Genomic DNA, 18545 nt, shown 5'->3' on the forward strand with positions numbered 1-18545 from the left:
AGAGCCCGGAAAGGCCTGTGGGAGCGAGGTAATGAAGCCAACGACCAGGGGTGTCCGGTAATTTCCCTAAAAGCCAACGGCAGATAGGGGGTAAATACACGAAATAGCAGGACGGCATCTGCACTAAACCAGCGTCGTTCATGAAAGCAAGACGCTCATCTTGACACAATCGTCTTATTGCAGATGAGCACTTTTCAAACTCAATGATCTCGACTTCTGTTGTGTTTACTCATGGTGGTATCGTGTGTGGTGGGATGGGTCCCTCGGGATTGCCCCTCGTAATCAAGCGGCGAGGCATACACTGGGGACAGCGAGAACACGACGACGCCTCGGACAGAGGGAATTTAGCGGAAAACATTTCCATTTACCCCATGGTAATAAGTACTTGACCCAATCAAAGTCAGGTAGGAGGACCCTGTTTCTCCACGAAGACTTCACGCTTGTGAAGTCTAACCTGATTCCTATTCTACCCACCGTGCACATCTTTCCCATGAACACAGATCAGACCGAAAAAGGAACTCTCATCACTCGGTAAAATTACTTCGTGGGGTGATCGGGAGAAGACAAAGATCAATTATCTCAAGCCGGCCTATATGGCACGGTACGAAGCAGTTCTGCGAGATGACGACTCGGTAGACGTGGAGTGAACAACTCGATAGGCGCCTACGAGGCACTGTCTTACACCGAGGGTACCACAAACCGCACAAAGATCCTGATAATTGACAATCCCTCCAGGTTCATTACGGAGAACTTCTTCGACGCCCTGCTACGCTTCCGCTCGGCCGATATATCCCGCGGTTATGGGCCAATGCCGCCTGCATTAACCAGGACGATGCAATTGAAAGGAGCACCCAATTCCACTCTCACATTCATGCCAAGCATCTATCGCAAAGCGAACTAGATTGTCGTCTGGTTGGGGCATGTGGGGTGTGGACACTATACAAGGATAGATGTCTAAGGATGCATCATCCAGCGAGAATATTGGGTAAACCTGTCAAACCATCATTTTAAGTCGCAGTCTTTTTGATTGTCGAGGCGGAGGCCTCGTGAAGGCAGTGTCCTGAGAGTCCAAGAGGCGCGGGTCGATGTTTCCCATCTCAGAGTTGACATATGAAAGCGAAGTATTACTGCGTGACATGTTGTCTGACTCCAAACCCCCTATACTGCTAATAGATGAAGTATCGCTGCAGCTTGGTATAGGTCTCTTGGGAAGATAGTGGAGTTTAATATGAATATTGTATGCGTGGACATTTTCTACAAGGGCCAAGCATCCAGTGATTTCTTCGAATTTGGGAATACCGCGGCAGGATAACCAATTGCAACTGATTCCATCGCGCACAAGGGCGAGATGAGAATCAACCAAATAAGTCCAGTCGCTTCGAAGGGAACTGGTGCGGAGGAGGATGGGGTGGTAGTGCACAGGACTGGGTCGAGATACGGGTCGCTGATCTAGAGAAATAAGTCGGGATAAAGAGCCGATCACTTGCGCAATCTTCTCGAGGCGTAATGTTGTTTCCGGTGAAATAACCACTTGCCCATATGTCGATGCATGCTACCAGTGGCATGGATAGTGCATCCATGGTTGGGGCGGGACCGCGACGAATGGGACGCAATAACCAAAAATAGAAGAAAGAGTATGATGGCGACACGGCAAGATGGCTTCAACGATGAATGTGGATTAAAATGAGGTTTGTCTGGGGAAGTCGAGCGCCGCTGCTATAGATAGGAATGCACAGTGGAGAGGGACAACCATCGCAGTTTCCAGATCAACCCTCGAGATACTCTTGTCAAAATGACACCGTGGACTGATCCCCCTTCAACCGTGAGTCTGACACCCGACGATATGCCTCATATTGACTCAGCCAGGTCGTTTATGCAGGAATATCCGAGCTCGAAATCGAGGACGCCGGCGCTCAATTCGCAATCGTCATCCGCACCCCCTCTGAACTCGCCGGCTTTATCGAATGCAAGGTGCCCTGTGACAGCTTCCAGGAAGCATCGACGGCGGTTCCGACGTTGATTCTCAAGGAACTTACTTCCTATCGCGACCTGCATAACGAGAAATTCGCCGGCGTCGCCATACCGAGGGAACTATCAAAAAAATGCCCGTCGCTCTGCTGGAAAGTATGGAAAGGATTGGACGCAGTGCCTCTGGTGATCGGTCGAAATCCGCGAGAAAGGACGCACGGTGATCAGGGCGAGATAGCGACGTTCCAGGGGTGGGAGGAGAAGCATATGGATGAGCAGGCGGACTCGATGGTGCGGAAGTGTATAAGGTCTGCCTCCGGTGCGCGTCATCAGCGCGTGTTCTCACGAGACTAGGTCCTTCGGAATCGGCCATGTTCCTCTCCTCCACCTTGACCTTCATGGGAGGGTTGAAGTCGATAGCGACTTCCGCGTGCAGTTTGCAGACACGGCGGATTACCTTCAAACCGTTGAACCATCAACATGGTCCTTAGCTCAGCACTATGTGAAGGACTTGAAAAGTCGACAAATCAAGGCCGCGTTCTTCAGTATCACGCCACATGGACGGCCGGACGTACACACACGTCACGCTTTGATACGGCTCTCGCACTGCCTCGGCGTGGACTTCAGATGGTACGTACCTCGGCCACGCCCGGGGCTGCTGCCTATTATACGCAAGATGGACAATATCCTGCAGGGCGTGAATGACCCAGTAGAGCGTCTCACTGCTGACGAAGAGCTCCGCATCCTGGAATGGGTGTATACAACCGCAAAACGGTACTGGCTTACGAAGGGAGGCCCTCTTCGACCCATATCGGAGGGGGGAGTAGATCTTATAGTCATTGATGACGGAATAATGGCTCCGCTTGCACTCATATCGAAGCAGACTGACCCGGCCCGGCCGGTTATTTTCGAGAATCGCCTCCATATCCACCGTGGCCCGGTCGACGATCCGTTGAGCCCGGGTTATCACGCATGGGATTTCCTCCGAGCGAGGCTCAAATTCGTGGATCTGCTCGTTTCTCAAGAGCCGAAGGGCTTTGCGCCGCGCCTTATGCCGGAGAAGAAAGTCGGGTACATTCCTGTCGCTGTTGATCAGTACGCATCCTACCCTCTGGCAGTTCGCCAGGCTAACTTCCCCAGATTTGACGGATCAAATAAGCACTTGCACGACTGTGATATCGATTTTTATGGCCGCGAGTTCAATTCGATCTGCCGCCTCACAGGAAAGTCGGTCATTGACCCTCAGAATGGTCAGTATGCTGGCTCCCAGGGGAGGAAGAGACTAACACTACGCAGAGCAATATATCCTCCATCTCGTTCAGCTCATCCCCAACGAGGGTACGACACTTCTGCTGGATGCGTACAAGATCTTCCATGCGCAGTGTAAAGCCGAGCTCCCAGGGACGCCCGTTCCCAAGCTTCTCATATGTCACTATCGCTCCCCAAACAACGAACAAAGTGCGCCAATCTACGCAGAGATTCTCTCATATATCGAACAGAATCTGCCAGATCTCGCGCACTCTATCTGTTTCATTCAACTCCGCCCCCCTGACCAACTTTGGAACGCCCTTCTCTCCAAAGCAATGGTACTCGTGCAGTTATGCGACGCCGAAGGAATCCCGGAAGTCCTCCTCAGCGCGGTACAGAAGCAAAAGCCCATCCTTGCAAGCCGCCATTGCGGGTATTTCTCATTCCTTCAAGAGAGCGGGGACCTGCTCTTGGTTGGCGGGGAAGATGCTGACAGCCTCTCGGGACATCTCTTGGGACTGACGGAGGACCGCGTATGGGAGGAAGAAACATCCGAGTCGAAGGTCCTTAGCGACAGGGCAACAACAGTATGTAATGCGGCGATCTGGTTCTTCCTTGCCTCGAAGCTATCCAAGGGAGAGAAACTAGAGCCGTCGGGTGCGGATATCTACACCTTGGCACAGCAGGGGATGGCGTAGCAACCATTACAGTTAGAAGATAGTTGCCAACAATCCGCTTCCCATTCAGGATGTGTCCTTGGTGGCGAGCGAATTGCAAGTATAGAAGTGCCACCGTTCTGGCCGGATTAGGTGCGCTCGTATCGGTGTCAGACTGCGCCTCTGCCAACGAACTGCGCAGATCCAAGCTTGGCCAGAAGGATTTCCAGCCTCGGCTTAGCGTCTTCATGGAGCATTTTGGCTTTGATATCCAGCGAGGCTTGGCCAGAGATTCTACCAGAAGAGGAATCCACGCTGAAATCGAAGGTAGTAGTAGTACATGAACCATAATCATCAGGACGGTTAAGGCGATACGAGTGCATGTGTTTCATTTCATCTGTTCGAACTATATAAGAGACCTCCCACAAGATGTGACTTGAATCTCCATTGAATATATTCCCAGCTCCTCAAACAATTTTAGGTGCGATGTTTCTCACACCTTCCATAACAGGGCTGATCGCCCTCACAAGCCTCCCATTCTCCGTCCGTTCAGGGGCACTCCACCCCGATATTCGCGCGGACACAAACCGTGATGGCCAGGTTGACACCGCCGGCGACACCGATCTGCCCAACAAAGCCGTCTGGACCCCTTCGAGCGGTGCAATATTCCTCCCAAACATCGGCGACGCCACAGGCAGATGTCCGGATACCGATCTTACCGGGCAGCCACTGAGCAGCACAGAGTTGGCGCTCTGCAACGATGCCTCCGGGGATGATCTTCTGTCCCCGGAATACATTGCACCGTTGCAGACTGTGCCTATGGCTGATCTCTCCGAGGACGCGTACGGACATGTCTATGCTACACCAGACGCAACGTACGACCGGGTCAGGCTGTTCTGGAAAGAAGATTCACGCCTTGAATCTTCCATCGGGTGGCGCCGAGTCGAGAAATGGTTCCGCTTCAACGCAACCCAGCTCCAAAGCGGACTTGTTTTGGGTATTGACAGCCGCGAGTTGGTGACCGATAGCAAGGTCTGGGACGGGAGCGTCCTCGTCCGCTTCGATGTCTACGACAGACCAGACTCTGGCAGCGACGTCGTCGCCCTCAAACTCGCACCCGTACTTACACACCACCACCTCCAACCCGTCGATACCATCCTCAGCATCGCCGGAAGCGCGAAGAACACCCCCCAGCGCCGATTCCTTTCTGACCTCGATAAAGCCCGCAGACGGGCTGGCGTCGAAGAGCCCATCTTCCTGTTCAACGAGACAGGCGAGATTCTCTTCGACCAATGGGCGCAAGATTTCTTTGAGCCCGCATACGCCAGCATGCCCGGTCCCAACGGCCCAATCGCTATCAGGGTCATGATCCGCTCCGCACAATCAACCCGTACAGCTGGCCGTCACGTCTTCGAGACTCTCCGCGGCAAGGGCGTCGGTGGGTTCCAGCCCGCCCCTGGGTTCGGATTCGAGGAGATCAACTCCTTCGGCAACCTCGAGACGATCCCGCCGTATACCTCGAAATCGGGGGTGGAGTATAAAGCCGGGCGGATCATCACGTCGAAGCATTTTGATAAGATGCCCGCTGAGTCGATGCTCACGTTCCTGGAGTGTCAGGGGATGCAGAGTCCGCTGGTGCTTGAGTCTGGATGGCTGCTTATTGGGCATGTCGATGAGTTTGTCCAGTTCCTCCCGTTTGGGAACGAGCTTGGGTGGACGATTGCTGTTCCTGATACTAAGGCTGCGTTTGAGGTTTTGGAGGATATCCAGAGGAAGGGGCACGGTGGTGTCAAAGCTATCAGTTTCAACGGCACGGCGGGATACGATGGCGGGTGGCCCGGTGGATATGGGAGTCCTGATCCTGACGAGCTACGCTTGACGGTTGACGACCTCCTGAGAAATGAAACGTTCAAAGAAGTCAACGAGTACGCACAGAGACACATCGACGCGAACCTCCAGGTCCTCCTCTCGGACATCGATCTACCGCCGGCGGACATCATCCGCATCCCGATCCTCTTCAAGACACCCACGTTCGAGGTCCTCGATCTCGGCGATGGGTACCCGCCTCGCATCACGCCGCCTATACCTGGCGAAATGCAGGTTATGTCCCTCTGGCCTGAGACGATCAACGGCGTCGTCCTGGGGAAGCACTATATCGCTCCGAAGCCGTGGGGGCCGATTGTTGAGGGGAGGGATGTCCTCGCCGAGGCTGTGAAGGAGGTCTATGCAAAGGCGAATATGAGTGTCAGCTTTGTGGATGACTTCCTCTCGCATCATGTTTGGGGGGGTGAGGTGCACTGCGGGTCGAATACGTTGAGGGAGACGGCGGTTGAGTGGTGGGATTGACCTCTTTTGCGATTGAGGATGAGTGGGTAGGAGGAAAATTCAGGAAGTCTTTTTGGTCTGCGGGTGTATAGCAACTTCAGTTCTAATCTGTACCATATGATATAGTCTTTGAATCTACCATCTTCATAAAAGAAACAGCGGCGCATCCCGAAACACTTCATCCCAACTCATAGCCCTTGCCGCTCCCAGCCCGGATCCAGATCTATCCAATATCGAAGTCCCAGGAAGAATCGAGGCCTCCCTCCAAAGCCGCTGCATCAACAACGCCGCATCCCGCATGCAAAGCGTGCCCAGATCCGCCGTCATCTCGAACAGCCGGTCGCAGATGTACACGTAGTCAGTCTCGTTGCGAGCCAGGACAGCCTGCACGCCTGCGATCGCGAGCGGCCAGAAGATGAATTTCCAGTATTCACCCTCCTCCCCCTCTGTTCCCTCTTTTGTGGCCCTCTCGTCGATACTCTTCCTTGGTTTGGATTTTTGCCGGAGTTGACGTTCAGACTTGGTATCCTTGAGTGCGAGAAGGGTGCGAAGGGATGTGATTAGAGTGGTATAGGCATTTGTTCGGATGGCAGATGCGGCTGCAGGGAGCAGCGCGGGGTCGAGGATTTGGTCGATTGTCGGTGTTTCGAGGGAGGTGTACACCTCCACGGCGTAGATGGCTATCGCCGAGCGGTAGCAGGTTGTGAAGAGGGCGTAGTTGTGACTGTTGCTGTAGTTGGTGCTGTTGTTGCTTAACGTGCGTTCGGGCTTATGGAGCGCAAGTTGGGATATACATCCTGTTGCATCTATACCGGTGCCGTCGGCTAGGGCTGTGATACCCAGCTCCGCGAGGATTTGTGAGAGTGTATAATTGCATTCCGCATCGTTGTCCAACGCACTCCGGTCCGTGGCAGCCCGAACAAGGTTAACCATGATAATCACCCGCAACAACTCCGGTGGAATCGGCGTCGGCGACGGGATAACCTGATAATCGAGATGGGGCAACACGTGAAGGTACGCTCGATGCCAGCGAATCGTGTCCTGCCTGTCCAGTGCAGACACGGGACTTGTGGTTGTCGAGATCGCGTCGATGATGAGCATGTTTGCGAGCAGGAATCCGGCGCCGAGGCGTTGGGTGAGCAAGGATTCCCACCCGCCGTAGTGGTCGATGACCCGTTTGAAGCCTGTGAGGTGGACGCGCCATTGGCCGGTTGAGGCTTGTTGGAGCTGTTGGGCTCGTTAGATGGTGGGAGAGTATGCGGGGAAAGACACAGGGAGGGGAGACCTGAGAATATAGAAGCATCATGATTCCACCGAGGACCGTGAAGTTGATGCCCGCTGTTTTCGTTGAGAGCTCGCTGTTGAGGCCCCCCAGTGCGGAGGCGTAGTAGCGGTAGAAGGCCTGTTCTTCTGGGTCAGAGGCAGTGTTGGATCTAATTGTGACGGCGTTTGATCCGGTCTGAGTTTTGTATGGATAGCTGTAGCGACGCTGGACTATGCGGTGGAATGTACTGATAGCAGCGTACACATGGTTGATGTATACAGGTGCGACAGTGGTGACGCGCAGTGGGCATCGGAATGGGTTGGATGGTGAGTCAATGGGCACGCAATCAGGTGCGATACGTTCGTTGACTGTCTTCATTAGTTCCTAGGCTTACAAATCCCCATGATATCGAGGGCATACAATAAACGATCTCGTTTGCAACCTCTGCTTCAAGCGAAAACACCGCCGGCGTCCATCGCGACGGCCCTGGGCTCCTCGAGCTGTCAATCGAAATGCCTACACTAGAGTCAACAATGATCCCCATCTCATCCGACACATACACTTGATATAATTAGCGCCATTTCCCCGCCGAAAGCAAGTCGGATTCTTCGGCTCCCTCCACCGCAGCGGCCTCGTCGGGCTATACCCAGGACACTGCAGGCCCTTGGCTTCACACTTCGCACAACTCGGCGTCTCGGAGCCACAGCGCACCCGTCGCTCACGACAGGCCCAGCACTGTGGGCCGAGGAGCGTCTTGCGGATCTGGTCTGCGCTCATGCTGGAATTTTATTGATCTGCCTGGGCTGAGAGAGCCGAGCTGAAGCGCAGGCATAAATGTTACGATGTCACGTGGGGTCATGTGGCTCCATCGCCTGGCTGCGAGAGTCAACAACATTCACGAGGAGGCGGTCTCTATGCAAGTGACACGATCTGCTGGAATGCCTGGCCCAGAGTCATCAGCTGCAATGAACACCTGTGCCCGGGGGCCGACAAGAAGGTATCCCTTCGTGTCAGGAACTAGCGTTAAAGTTTTCAGCGAGCATTAGCACTGGCTACGAGCATTCTAGCCGTTGTTGGCAAAAGTACAAGAACTTCAAATTTTTCTTGCCACTTCAAACAGATCCAAACAAACAGCATGGACGAATGGGGTATGTTGAACATAGTATTGACGGAATGGGGGTACAATGGGAAAAATACACCAAATACCGAAAGGTACTACTACTACATCCAAATAATTGCCAAAGGAATCCATCAATCGGGGTGGTATCGCTGTTATATATATAGTACACATGATCCTTCTGTCGCCACACAAAACCGGACTGAATGCTCCGTTTCCGTCGGTGACAACATGCCATTTGGGGGTTTTTCATTTCTGCCTGGAACTGAATTCATTCGATCAAGGATCATGTGCCATCTTTGAAGAGGAGAATGGAAAATAGGACTTCGTCCTTAAGTCGGCAACAGACTATCCTGGTAGGAGGTAGCCTGCCAGAGAAGACTCAAAATATGCATGTTGTCATATTGCATTTTTCCGCGCAAAAATCAAGCCGAGAATTGACAGGAATTATAACCCGATTTCGCTTAGCTGTCTCGAATCACAATACCTTTGGGGGGGGGTGGTTGACTCTCAGTCAATTGCACCTCCACCAGGCAGCCGAGTGAATGAATCGCCCCTGCACAGTCGGTGAGTCTGAATACGAGGCTTCCACCGACATCTGCATTTAAACCGAGCCACCCAGTCGCATTCTTTTGAAATCATCATTCTCTTTCCCGTATTCCAGTTTCGAACGAAGCTTCTCTTCCCTGTTCTTTTGATATCATTATTTCCATGCGCCCCCCAGCAAAATGAATAAAATCAAATCCCTCCTCAACTACACCCCCAGCAGCAGCGGTAACAACAACAAACCATCCATCGTCGTCCGACATAAGGGGCCCCCAGCAACAATAAACTGGGACGAGCTCCGATCGCGCTCCGAGCGCCCCGCGAACTCCGCGCGTCTCCTGCTCATCGGTGCCGGATCGCGCGGGGGCATGCTCGCGGCCGCGATCAACGACGGGACCAATGGGTTTCTTGTTTCCGTTGCCGATCCGGATCCCAGGAGGAGACGAGAGATTGGGCGGCGGTTTATTTGGAAGCGTGAGCAGCCCAGGCAGGGGCAGGAGTTTGGTGGGTGGAGGGAGTTTTTGGAGTGGGAGGTTAAGAGGCGGGAGAGGCTACAAGCGAAAAAGAAAGCTGAGACGAAGGCTGATGAGGACGGAATTGATGCTGAGCAGCCTACTCCTGAGAAGGGACTGGACGACATTGTCATCGACGCCGTCGTGATCTGTACAGCTGATCGGACGCATCGCGAGATTGTGACGGCGCTAGCGCCGCTAGGTATCCATATTATGTGCGAGAAGCCGCTCGCGACTTCGTTAGACGATTGCCTCGAAATCTCACGCGGCTTGGGAGTGAGCCTTCAACCTGGCGACAGTGGTGTCTATTCTGGTCTCTTTGGAATAGGACATGTGATGAGGTATGCGCCGATTAACCAGATGATCCGGAAGCTCGTCTGCGAGGACGACGCGGTCGGGGATATCGTGTCCATCGAGCACACCGAGAACGTCGGGTGGTGGCATTTTGCGCATAGTTATGTGAGGTGAGTGGTCGCCCTTCCTTGCCAAGCGAGAGGTGAACTAAATGCTCATTTCTGGCAGAGGGAACTGGAGAAACGAAGATACATCCGGGCCCTCGCTGCTCACGAAGTCGTGCCACGATATCGACTTCCTGATGTGGTTGCTTAGTGCGCCTACACCGAGGAAGCCACCGCATATCCCGGCGACCGTTGCGGCGTTTGGATCGCTGCGGCATTTCCGGCGAGCGAGGAAGCCCGTCGCCGCTGGGACGGCGACGAATTGTCTGCACTGTCCGGCGGAGAATGAGTGCCAGTTCTCTGCGAAGAAGATTTACCTTGAGAATTCGCTACGGGCGGGGCTGGGCGGGTGGCCTGCGAACGTGGTTGTTCCTGAGATTGAGGACCTTTTTGACGAAGGGGGATTAAAGCGAGGTGAAGAGGTGCTCATGGACAGGTTAGAGGAGGATTACACGGTTGAAACGGCCAAGGAGGTTGTGGATCAGAGGCAGTGGTATGGACGGTGTGTCTACGAGGCAGATAATAATGTCTGCGATGACCAGACGGTGCATATATCCTGGGATGATGACTCCATTGTCATCGACGGAGAGACGGTCGAGAGGCCCGCGAAGAGCGCCACATTCCACATGACGGCCTTTGCTGACGGGGTCTGCATCAAGCGGACTAAGATATTCGGGACGAAGGGCGAGATCGAGAGTAACGGGCGAACTGTGCGTGTGGTCGATTTCCGGACCGGCAAGGCCGAGGAGAAGCGGCCGCATGTTAGCTTTGGGGGACACAGCGGGGGAGACCATGGACTGATGAGGCAGTTCGTTTATGCCGTCAATGCTGTGAAGAACGATGGGATGGATGTGCAGGAGGCGCAGAGGAAGTTCATTGGGTGTTCTATTGAGGATGTTATTCGCAGCCATGCGATGGTCTTTGCGGCGGAGGAGGCACGGAAGGGGCGGTCGATTGTAGACTGGAACGAGTGGTGGAATGCACATGTGCGTGATTGATGCATCGAGCACACTCGTCCTTCTCATCTGAGACTTGAGCTCGGCTCTGCTGCGGCCCACACTTCAGCAATGAACTGATTTGTAAGATGAAGTCACTGCCCCACCTGAGCCAGCTTCAAGTTAGACGTTGAAGGGTTTGGAGACCTTCACTGCCAACCTGATACCAAGCAGAAGGACAAGGACAATGCCCAAAGTCTTCATCACCGGTGTAACCGGCTACATCGGCGGCGACGCCTTCCACTGGCTCCAGCAGCACCACCCCGACTTCGAATACGCAGCTCTCATCCGGTCCAAGGAGAAGGCCGATTATGTGCGGGGGATTTATCCAAGCCTGCGGATTGTCATTGGGAGTAACGACGATGCGGAGATATTAACAAGGGAGGCTGCATGGGCTGATATCGTGCTTCGTATGGCCAGCCCTCCAAAGGTTGGGGATGTATATACTGACGATGATTCAGACACGGCAGACTCATCCGACCACGCCGGGGCCGCAAACGCAATCGCAAAGGGGTTAATCGAGGGGCATTCGGCAGAGAGACCAGGGTACTGGCTTCACACCGGCGGAACTGGTATCCTCACTTACTTCGACTCCGAAGTGCGCAAGGCACACGGGGAGCACGACGACAAGGTCTTCGATGACGACTCCGGAGTCGACGAGCTGGTCAACCTCCCATCCGCCGCGTTTCATCGCAACGTCGACGAGATCGTTCTCCAAACAGGGATTCAGCATGCGGAGAGCGTGAAAACGGCCATTGTCTGTCCGCCGACGATCTATGGCCGCGGGCGCGGACCGGTCTCGCTACGCGGGCGCCAGGTGTATGAGCTTTCCTCGTTTATCCTGAAGGAGAAGTATACGCCGGTTATTGGGAAGGGTCTGGCGCGGTGGAATAATGTGCATGTTTACGATTTGAGTCGGCTGTTTGAATGCCTTGTGCGTGCGGGTGTGGATCCGACGCGCAGAGATGATACAGAGATCTGGGGGGCGAAGGGGTACTTCCTTGCGGAGAATGGGGAGCATGTCTGGGGGGAGTTGGCGCGGGAGATTGGGCTGCAGGCGTTTAAGGAGGGGTATCTCAAGGAAAAGCCCGAGGTAAGGGGCTTGTCGTTGCAAGAGGCGATGAATTCTCCTGCGGGTTTTGAGGCTGCGAGTTGGGCGTGGAATTCCCGGGGGAAAGCGCTTAGGGGGCGGAGGGTGTTGGGTTGGAGGCCGCAGGAGCAGAGCATTGAGGAAGAGATGCCTTATATTCTTCGTGCTGAAGCGTCTAGACTTGGTTTGTAGCTACTCATCACCATCTGGAGGGGTGTTGGTCAATCCCGACATTTATTTGGAACTCCAGCAGCGTGGGGAGGGCCGGAGGCAACACGCCGTTGGCAGTGCGATGACTCTATGACGGATATCGGATCCAAATTCCAAGACTTCGCATGGATCAGTAATCACAAAATAGCCCAATTATCGTCGAATATCCATCTCGAGATGATCATGCAACCAAGAAAGCCCCAAGCAGGTACGCCGCTGCCGAGAGGCTAAAGGGTGAAATGCACAAGCGAGGGCGCATGATTCGACATGAAAAGGTCGAGTCCTCGTATCTGCCAACCGTGGCGCATTGCAATCTCGATTCCCCGTTTTTGACGCAGGGTATATAAATGACACCCGGTTCCAACGAGTCTCCCCTTCAGTCAGGCTTTACGAGAGCTACTACAGCCAACATGGAATTCGACCCTAACAGCGAGTTCGTCCCCGCCAGCAAGATCGACCACATCGGGATCAATGCCCCCGAAGACCAGTTCGAGAGCGTGGTCGAGTTCTACAAGAAGGCGCTCGCGCCACTGAAGTACAAGGAGTTGATGCGCTTCCCAGGTGCCGTCGGCCTGGGTGACCAGGTGCCGGACTTCTGGATCGCCGCGACGAAGGCTGACACGCCTCAAAACGTCCATTTTGCCTTTACCTCGAATGGTATGTGTGTCTCGCTGGTGATGAAACCACGTGGCTAATGTGATAGACCGCAAAACGGTGGATGCGTTCCACGAGGCTGCCCTCGCGGCCGGAGCCAAGTGCAACGGGAAGCCTGGGCTCCGACCAGAATACCATCCGAATTACTATGGGGCGTTTGTCTTGGATCCGAGGGGGAATAATGTTGAGATTGTAAGTCGCACAAGCTGCTGCACATGTAGTACTGACGAGCCAAGGTGTGTCACCTTCCGGCGAAGGAGTAGGATGCGAGTCGTATTCGGGGGCACATGAAGCAATGGTGTCTTGGTGTCTTGTGGTGTATAGGTATCTGGAATAGTCTAAAAAATCATTTTTGATTAGCATGGGATTTCCACCTGTATCATTTTTGGTCGCAAACCGTGGCTTCGAGGTTAAGAGTTAGGATGCCATCGCGAGAGTCGAGATGGGCATGAGAACCTCGCTTCACTTCAAGACGCAGCGAAGCCCCTCAAGCGACCACGTGACCGATTTTATGTCCAAGCAGCGGTGTCGACCTCGACGATGATGGATTAATTCATTCCCTGACAATCTCAGGACCGGCGAGCGTCATGGATTCCTCGCCTCCTCCCCCTTCATTCTTCATTATCGCTTCATTCCTTCATTCAATCGCTCTTTCCTAATATGGTCAATGTGAAGGCCTATTGCAGGGCTCCTTGTGGGTATGAGTATTGCTAGATAGACCTTAGTTAGCAACTCAGATTCTTCATCTGCTTTCATCCTGTTGATCGCTTCCCTCCACACCTTTTCCACACTTTTTCCACACTTTTTCATCTAGAATCTCCCTGTAAAGTATTTCCCGATCGAACGGATCGGTAAATCAAATAGATGATCTTTCCAATGATCTTCCAGCAATATGGGGCGATGGCGCAGTTGGGAGCGCGTATGACTGAAGTCCACTTTGGTCCTTTGCAATCATAAGGTCGCCGGTTCGATCCCGGCTCACCCCAATATTTTTTCGCGTGACTATTATTTTTTGGCGGTGGTAGTCGAGTGGTAGACTACCACGGCAGGCCCTGACGAGATCTTTGGTGGGTGGGTTTGAATTGAACATGCTGAACAACATGTTGAAAATTGAGGAAATCTTCAGTCAGTTAATCTGTTTGGTCGGGAACGTTATCCTCCGAGTCCCTCCATCAAAGTTGGTCGCGTGGCTTGTGTCCAATCAGACGGCGAGTCATTTCAATTCCGAGCCCCGCCCATGGAACGGTGACACGCGCTAGTCTGGATCGAGCCGGCAGCGCCACATTCGGTAATGCCGGGCGTCTGAGCACCCCCAGATCGCCGGAGAAGTCCGTCGTCTGCGAAAATTTGACAAGGATCTTAAAAGCCTCGACTCCCTCGACTCCCTCTTCACATTGTCTTCCAGCCGCTTGCGACGACGATGCCCCTGCGGTAGACCCATCGCGCCAACCCTGAATCTAAGCCCAGCGACCGCGCCCATCATGCCCTCCAAGCGCAAGGATGCCTCCCAATGGGTCCCTCCCACCGTCAGCGACCAGCCCTTCGACAGCGCCATAGAAACGGGCCCCGATAAGACCCAGGCCGACCAGGTTCTCGAAACCCTCGGCTACACCCCAGAGCTCTCGCGGAACCGCTCGACGTGGAATGTCGTGTTTATGTCCTTTATCCTCGCCTCCGTCCCGTATGGCCTTTCCACAACGTACTTCTACGCCCTCGCAGGCGGAGGCCCGACCAACATCGTCTGGGGCTGGGTCCTCGTATCGCTGATTATCCTCTGTGTAGCTGCATCGCTGGCAGAGATCACGTCGGTCTTCCCTACCGCTGGTGGTGTTTACTACCAGACGTTCGTCTTATCTCCCATCTGGTGTCGCCGCATTTCCTCCTGGGTCTGCGGCTGGGCCTATGTCGCTGGACAGATCATGATCACGCTCGCGGTGAACTTTGGAACCACTCAATTCTTCATCGCCTGTTTGAACGTCTTCGAGGACTCCGATGGCGTCGGCATCACGGACAACTGGGAGGCCTGGCACACGTACGTGATCTTTCTGGGAGTCACCCTCGTCTGCCACGCGATCCCGGCCTTTGCGAATAAATGGCTCCCATTGCTGGAGGTAGAATGGACCCGATGCGCCTTTTATTGTTAAGCCTTGATATCGTTGCTAATCCATCTCAAGTCTTTTGCCATCTTCTGGACCTTGGCGGGTGTCATCGCCATCGATGTCTGCATCCTGGTCATTGCGAAGGGCGGCCGGAACCACGCACGCTGGGTGTTTGGTCACTTCGAGCCACAGACCGGATGGCCTGACGGCTGGTCTTTCTGTATTGGTCTCTTGCAAGCTGCCTACGCAACCTCTTCCACGGGGATGATCATCACGTAAGTCTCCTCCACGGACCACGCCCATCGCTCCCATGCTGAAATGCGTAGAATGTGCGAGGAAGTCCGTCAGCCCGCCATCCAAGTGCCCAAAGCGATGGTAGGGACGATTGTCATCAACCTGTGCGCGGGTCTCATCTTCCTCGTGCCAGTCTGCTTCGTCATGCACGATCTGGTAGACCTCGCAGGTCTTGCATCAGGCCAGCCCGTACCGGCTATTTTCAAGGCTGCGATTGGGAACTCGGTCGGCACATTCCTGCTTCTCCTGCCGCTGCTCATCCTAGGGTTCATCTGCGGTATCGGCTGCGTGACGGCCACCTCCCGCTGCACATGGGCGTTTGCGCGAGACGGCGCCATCCCCGGCTCGCAGTGGTGGAGGACCGTGAACAAGAAGCTCGATATCCCGTTGAACGCGATGATGCTCGGTATGGTCGTTGAGCTGCTCTTCGGGTTGATCTACTTTGGATCCACGGCTGCGTACAATGCCTTCTCTGGTGTCGGTGTCATTCTCCTAACGCTGAGCTATGGGTGCCCGATTGCGGTGTCGTTGGTCCTGCGCGGCCGTGAGGATATCAGGCACGGCAGCTTCGACCTCGGGGCGCTCGGCGCATTCTGCAATGTCGTAGCACTTGGTGCGCTGTCCTCGTTTCTCTCATTATTTGGGTTGATACTAACCGTAGTAGCATGGACCCTCCTCGCGATCCCCCTCTTCAGCATGCCCACATACATGGAAGTCACCGTGGAAACAATGAACTACGCCTCGGTTGTCTTCGTCGGCTTCGTCGCTATCTCAGCGGTCTGGTACTGGGTCTGGGGACACAAGAACTACGTAGGACCGCCGACCGATGCGATCGATCCCGTGGGTGAGAGCGACTCGCCCAGTCCGGCGGATGTCCCGAAGACCATCTAGGTAGTCATGGTTGATTGACTGTGTTTTCCTCTGGTGGCTGCTACTGATCGCTCTGCATTGGCAATGCTATTGTACATTAACTCACTGTCTATAAACAAATGTAGATGCTGAAATGCTTCTAACCGTGTAACCAACCTGTACTCCTTATATGCTCGCAACGATGCCTACCTCCTGGTGCACTGACACACCCCAGCTCCCCGATCTATTTCACTACGAGAGTTCCCTTATAATGGACCGATGCAGCCGATTGAGCCGCGCCACATCCGCCGCAGTCCGGTTATCAGAATCCAAAACCCGATGATCCGGCCGCGTAATGCCATTCCCGCGCCTCATCGCCTCAATCAGCCTCAGCGTCCTCTTCCTCAGCTTGCCCCCGTGGAACCTCAGTTGTCCAGGAGTGTATGGCGGCCGTATATTCCGCAGCTTCGTGTCCTCCAGCGGAACCCCATGCGCCACATCGTGCAGACACGTTCCCTCGTCCGTCCCCGCCCCGTGAGCTAGGTTCGTCCCGAGCCCGTGGAAGAGCACGTCGAACCACGCGCTGTCCGGCTCCGGGATCCGTCGGTACACGGGATGTCCTGCGTCCCGTGTGTCGCAGCCGTACTGCGCCAGGCGTCGCACGACGGGGAGGTTCTCCTCCGTTGCGGCGAGGGTGACTGCGTCTGCGGGATTGCGCGGGGGCGCGGGGAAGGCGAGGCCATCGTCGACGGCGTTGATGTCGAGCGGGCAGTGGGCAGCGAGGAAGTCGAGGAAGTCGAGGAAGTCGAGGAAGTCGATGTTGGGGTTGCGGATGGCCAGGTGCCAGGGCGTGCCGCCGATTGTCCAGTCGATCCAGGGGTTTGCGGTGACCTGGGCCGGGACAGCGGCGAGGTTGACGCCGTAGATTGTTAGGAGTTGTTCGGCGTGCTCGCGGGTGACGAAGGAGCAGAGGATTTCCCTGGTTTGTGGGTGGAGGTGGATGTTTGCGTCGAAGTTGGGATCGAATGCGAGGTCGTCGTACATGTGGTAGTACCAGTTTATCCAGCGGTGCTGGGCGAAGAGCTCCAGGTGGTTGTAGGGGAGGGGGACGCGTTGCAGGTCGTTTGTCGAGTATAGCGAGAGGGTGTCGGCGGTTGTCCAGAATCTGGCGAGGTCGTGGGCGAGGTTTTCGGCGTCGTTGGTGACGGCGCAGTGCATGTATGTGAATCCCATCCGGGTGTAGCCTTGTCGGTTGAAGATGCCAAGTCGCATCAGCATGGTCAGGGCTGCGTGGCAGTTATGCTCTATCAGGTAGTCCAGCAGCCGTGGGTGGTCGTGGCAGTTCCGCGCGACAATGTCTCCTGGCACGGGAATCGCCAGCGCTGGAATCGCAGGCGGCGGCGTAGGGTTATCCGGGAGCAGTGCCTGGAGCCGCTGTACCTCATCTTCATTCTCCTGGACTCGTGCTGCCAATTCCGTAAGCATCCGCTGTCTACACGTCCGGTACCATTGCTGTGTCGGGGTTAGGGCCACCCCCTGCGCCTGCACAAGCCCCAGGGGGTCATACCCCTGCTGGTTTGCCTGCACGTCCGTGATAGTCTGGTTGTACACCCGGTTCCTCGACCGTAACAACTCAATATCTACCTGCACCCGTTGCTCCCGGAGTTGTTGCTCCAGCTGCCGCTCCCCGTCCTCTCGCGCCTGGTCAATCTCAGCACGAAGCTGTTGGGATAGCGCGTTGAGACGGTGGTCCCGGTCCCGCTGGACATGCCATGCCACGGCGTCGGTCGAGGTCGGGAGGTTGAGCGCGCCGTCGCGCCACCGGTGGTGGAGGCCGTAGTCGACGACGATGTATCCCGCCATCTCGGGGAGTCTCTGCAGTATCTCGGCGATCTCGGCCTCGGTTTGGGAGTCGAGAATGTCGTTTATTATGTGGCGGCGGACGGGAAAGGCCCCCAGGACGCCAATTTGGTGCTCCCAGAAACTCCAGAGGATGTTGTTCATTGTGCTGGTGGTCCCGAGTGTATGTGTGTATATACGTATGTATGTAAGTCTCTATGAATGAAATGCCATAGAGTGAATCAGTGTATTATGTACTCGTTCTACAGATGCACTGTCATCAACGCTTCAGACAAGCTTGTCTCTGTTCTCGAGGCTCTTTCATGAGGGTTCTATACTTGGAATCGGCCTGTGGTTCCTGCCCTGGGTCTCTTTGCTATCTGGACCTTTGGCCCTGAGTGATCTTGTTGAGTGTTTTATT

General features: G+C 54.7%; 8 protein-coding genes and 1 non-coding gene across 9 annotated transcripts; 7 read left to right on the top strand and 2 right to left on the bottom strand.

The window, feature by feature from the left end:
- Nucleotides 1-1792: 1792 nt before the first annotated feature.
- On the top strand, nt 1793-3914 carry BJX67DRAFT_392101 (putative heat shock trehalose synthase; the record flags this gene model as incomplete). Its single annotated transcript, XM_071034893.1, has 6 exons — nt 1793-1822; nt 1867-2276; nt 2323-3063; nt 3109-3218; nt 3265-3749; nt 3780-3914. 6 exons carry the CDS (start codon nt 1793-1795, stop codon nt 3912-3914), a joined length of 1911 nt encoding a protein of 636 aa, XP_070888554.1.
- Nucleotides 3915-4358: 444 nt separating this feature from the next.
- BJX67DRAFT_370784 (protein-arginine deiminase domain-containing protein) lies at nt 4359-6218 on the top strand (the record flags this gene model as incomplete). The annotated part of the gene is made up of 2 exons (XM_071030968.1): nt 4359-4757; nt 4848-6218. 2 exons carry the CDS (start codon nt 4359-4361, stop codon nt 6216-6218), a joined length of 1770 nt encoding a protein of 589 aa, XP_070888555.1.
- A 123-nt stretch (nt 6219-6341) lies between these two features.
- Nucleotides 6342-8238, bottom strand: BJX67DRAFT_379125 (Zn(II)2Cys6 transcription factor; the record flags this gene model as incomplete). The annotated part of the gene is made up of 4 exons (XM_071032502.1): nt 6342-7424; nt 7483-7829; nt 7882-7977; nt 8022-8238. The coding sequence occupies 4 exons, from the start codon at nt 8236-8238 to the stop codon at nt 6342-6344; spliced, it is 1743 nt and encodes a 580-aa protein (XP_070888556.1).
- A 1068-nt stretch (nt 8239-9306) lies between these two features.
- Nucleotides 9307-11092, top strand: BJX67DRAFT_370786 (Gfo/Idh/MocA family protein; the record flags this gene model as incomplete). The annotated part of the gene is made up of 3 exons (XM_071030969.1): nt 9307-9378; nt 9439-10100; nt 10159-11092. 3 exons carry the CDS (start codon nt 9307-9309, stop codon nt 11090-11092), a joined length of 1668 nt encoding a protein of 555 aa, XP_070888557.1.
- Nucleotides 11093-11184: 92 nt separating this feature from the next.
- Nucleotides 11185-12703, top strand: BJX67DRAFT_333211 (uncharacterized protein). The gene is made up of 2 exons (XM_071027538.1): nt 11185-11499; nt 11551-12703. The coding sequence occupies exons 1-2, from the start codon at nt 11277-11279 to the stop codon at nt 12369-12371; spliced, it is 1044 nt and encodes a 347-aa protein (XP_070888558.1). The 5' UTR covers nt 11185-11276; the 3' UTR covers nt 12372-12703.
- Nucleotides 12704-12799: 96 nt separating this feature from the next.
- On the top strand, nt 12800-13306 carry BJX67DRAFT_379128 (VOC family protein; the record flags this gene model as incomplete). Its single annotated transcript, XM_071032503.1, has 3 exons — nt 12800-13046; nt 13093-13235; nt 13280-13306. 3 exons carry the CDS (start codon nt 12800-12802, stop codon nt 13304-13306), a joined length of 417 nt encoding a protein of 138 aa, XP_070888559.1.
- Nucleotides 13307-13937: 631 nt separating this feature from the next.
- BJX67DRAFT_t41 lies at nt 13938-14029 on the top strand. The gene has a single exon. It is a non-coding gene; the product is annotated as a tRNA-Phe (tRNA).
- Nucleotides 14030-14524: 495 nt separating this feature from the next.
- On the top strand, nt 14525-16327 carry BJX67DRAFT_379129 (putative amino acid permease; the record flags this gene model as incomplete). Its single annotated transcript, XM_071032504.1, has 4 exons — nt 14525-15154; nt 15218-15417; nt 15469-16049; nt 16101-16327. The coding sequence occupies 4 exons, from the start codon at nt 14525-14527 to the stop codon at nt 16325-16327; spliced, it is 1638 nt and encodes a 545-aa protein (XP_070888560.1).
- Nucleotides 16328-16537: 210 nt separating this feature from the next.
- BJX67DRAFT_379130 (uncharacterized protein) lies at nt 16538-18289 on the bottom strand (the record flags this gene model as incomplete). The annotated part of the gene is made up of 1 exon (XM_071032505.1): nt 16538-18289. One exon carries the CDS (start codon nt 18287-18289, stop codon nt 16538-16540), a length of 1752 nt encoding a protein of 583 aa, XP_070888561.1.
- Between the last annotated feature and the right edge of the window lie 256 nt (nt 18290-18545).

This window comes from Aspergillus lucknowensis (assembly GCF_044049455.1).
Source record: "Aspergillus lucknowensis strain CBS 449.75 chromosome Unknown BJX67scaffold_9, whole genome shotgun sequence".
Classification (NCBI taxonomy): domain Eukaryota; kingdom Fungi; phylum Ascomycota; class Eurotiomycetes; order Eurotiales; family Aspergillaceae; genus Aspergillus; species Aspergillus lucknowensis.

Excerpts from the sequence above, each read along its gene's own strand:
- BJX67DRAFT_333211 (XM_071027538.1), top strand. The coding sequence starts at position 11,277 with ATGCCCAAAGTCTTCATCACCGGTGTAACCGGCTACATCGGCGGCGAC. Across the intron at positions 11,500-11,550 it reads ATGGGCTGATATCGTGCTTC|ACACGGCAGACTCATCCGAC; the intron begins GTATGGCCAGCC and ends ACGATGATTCAG.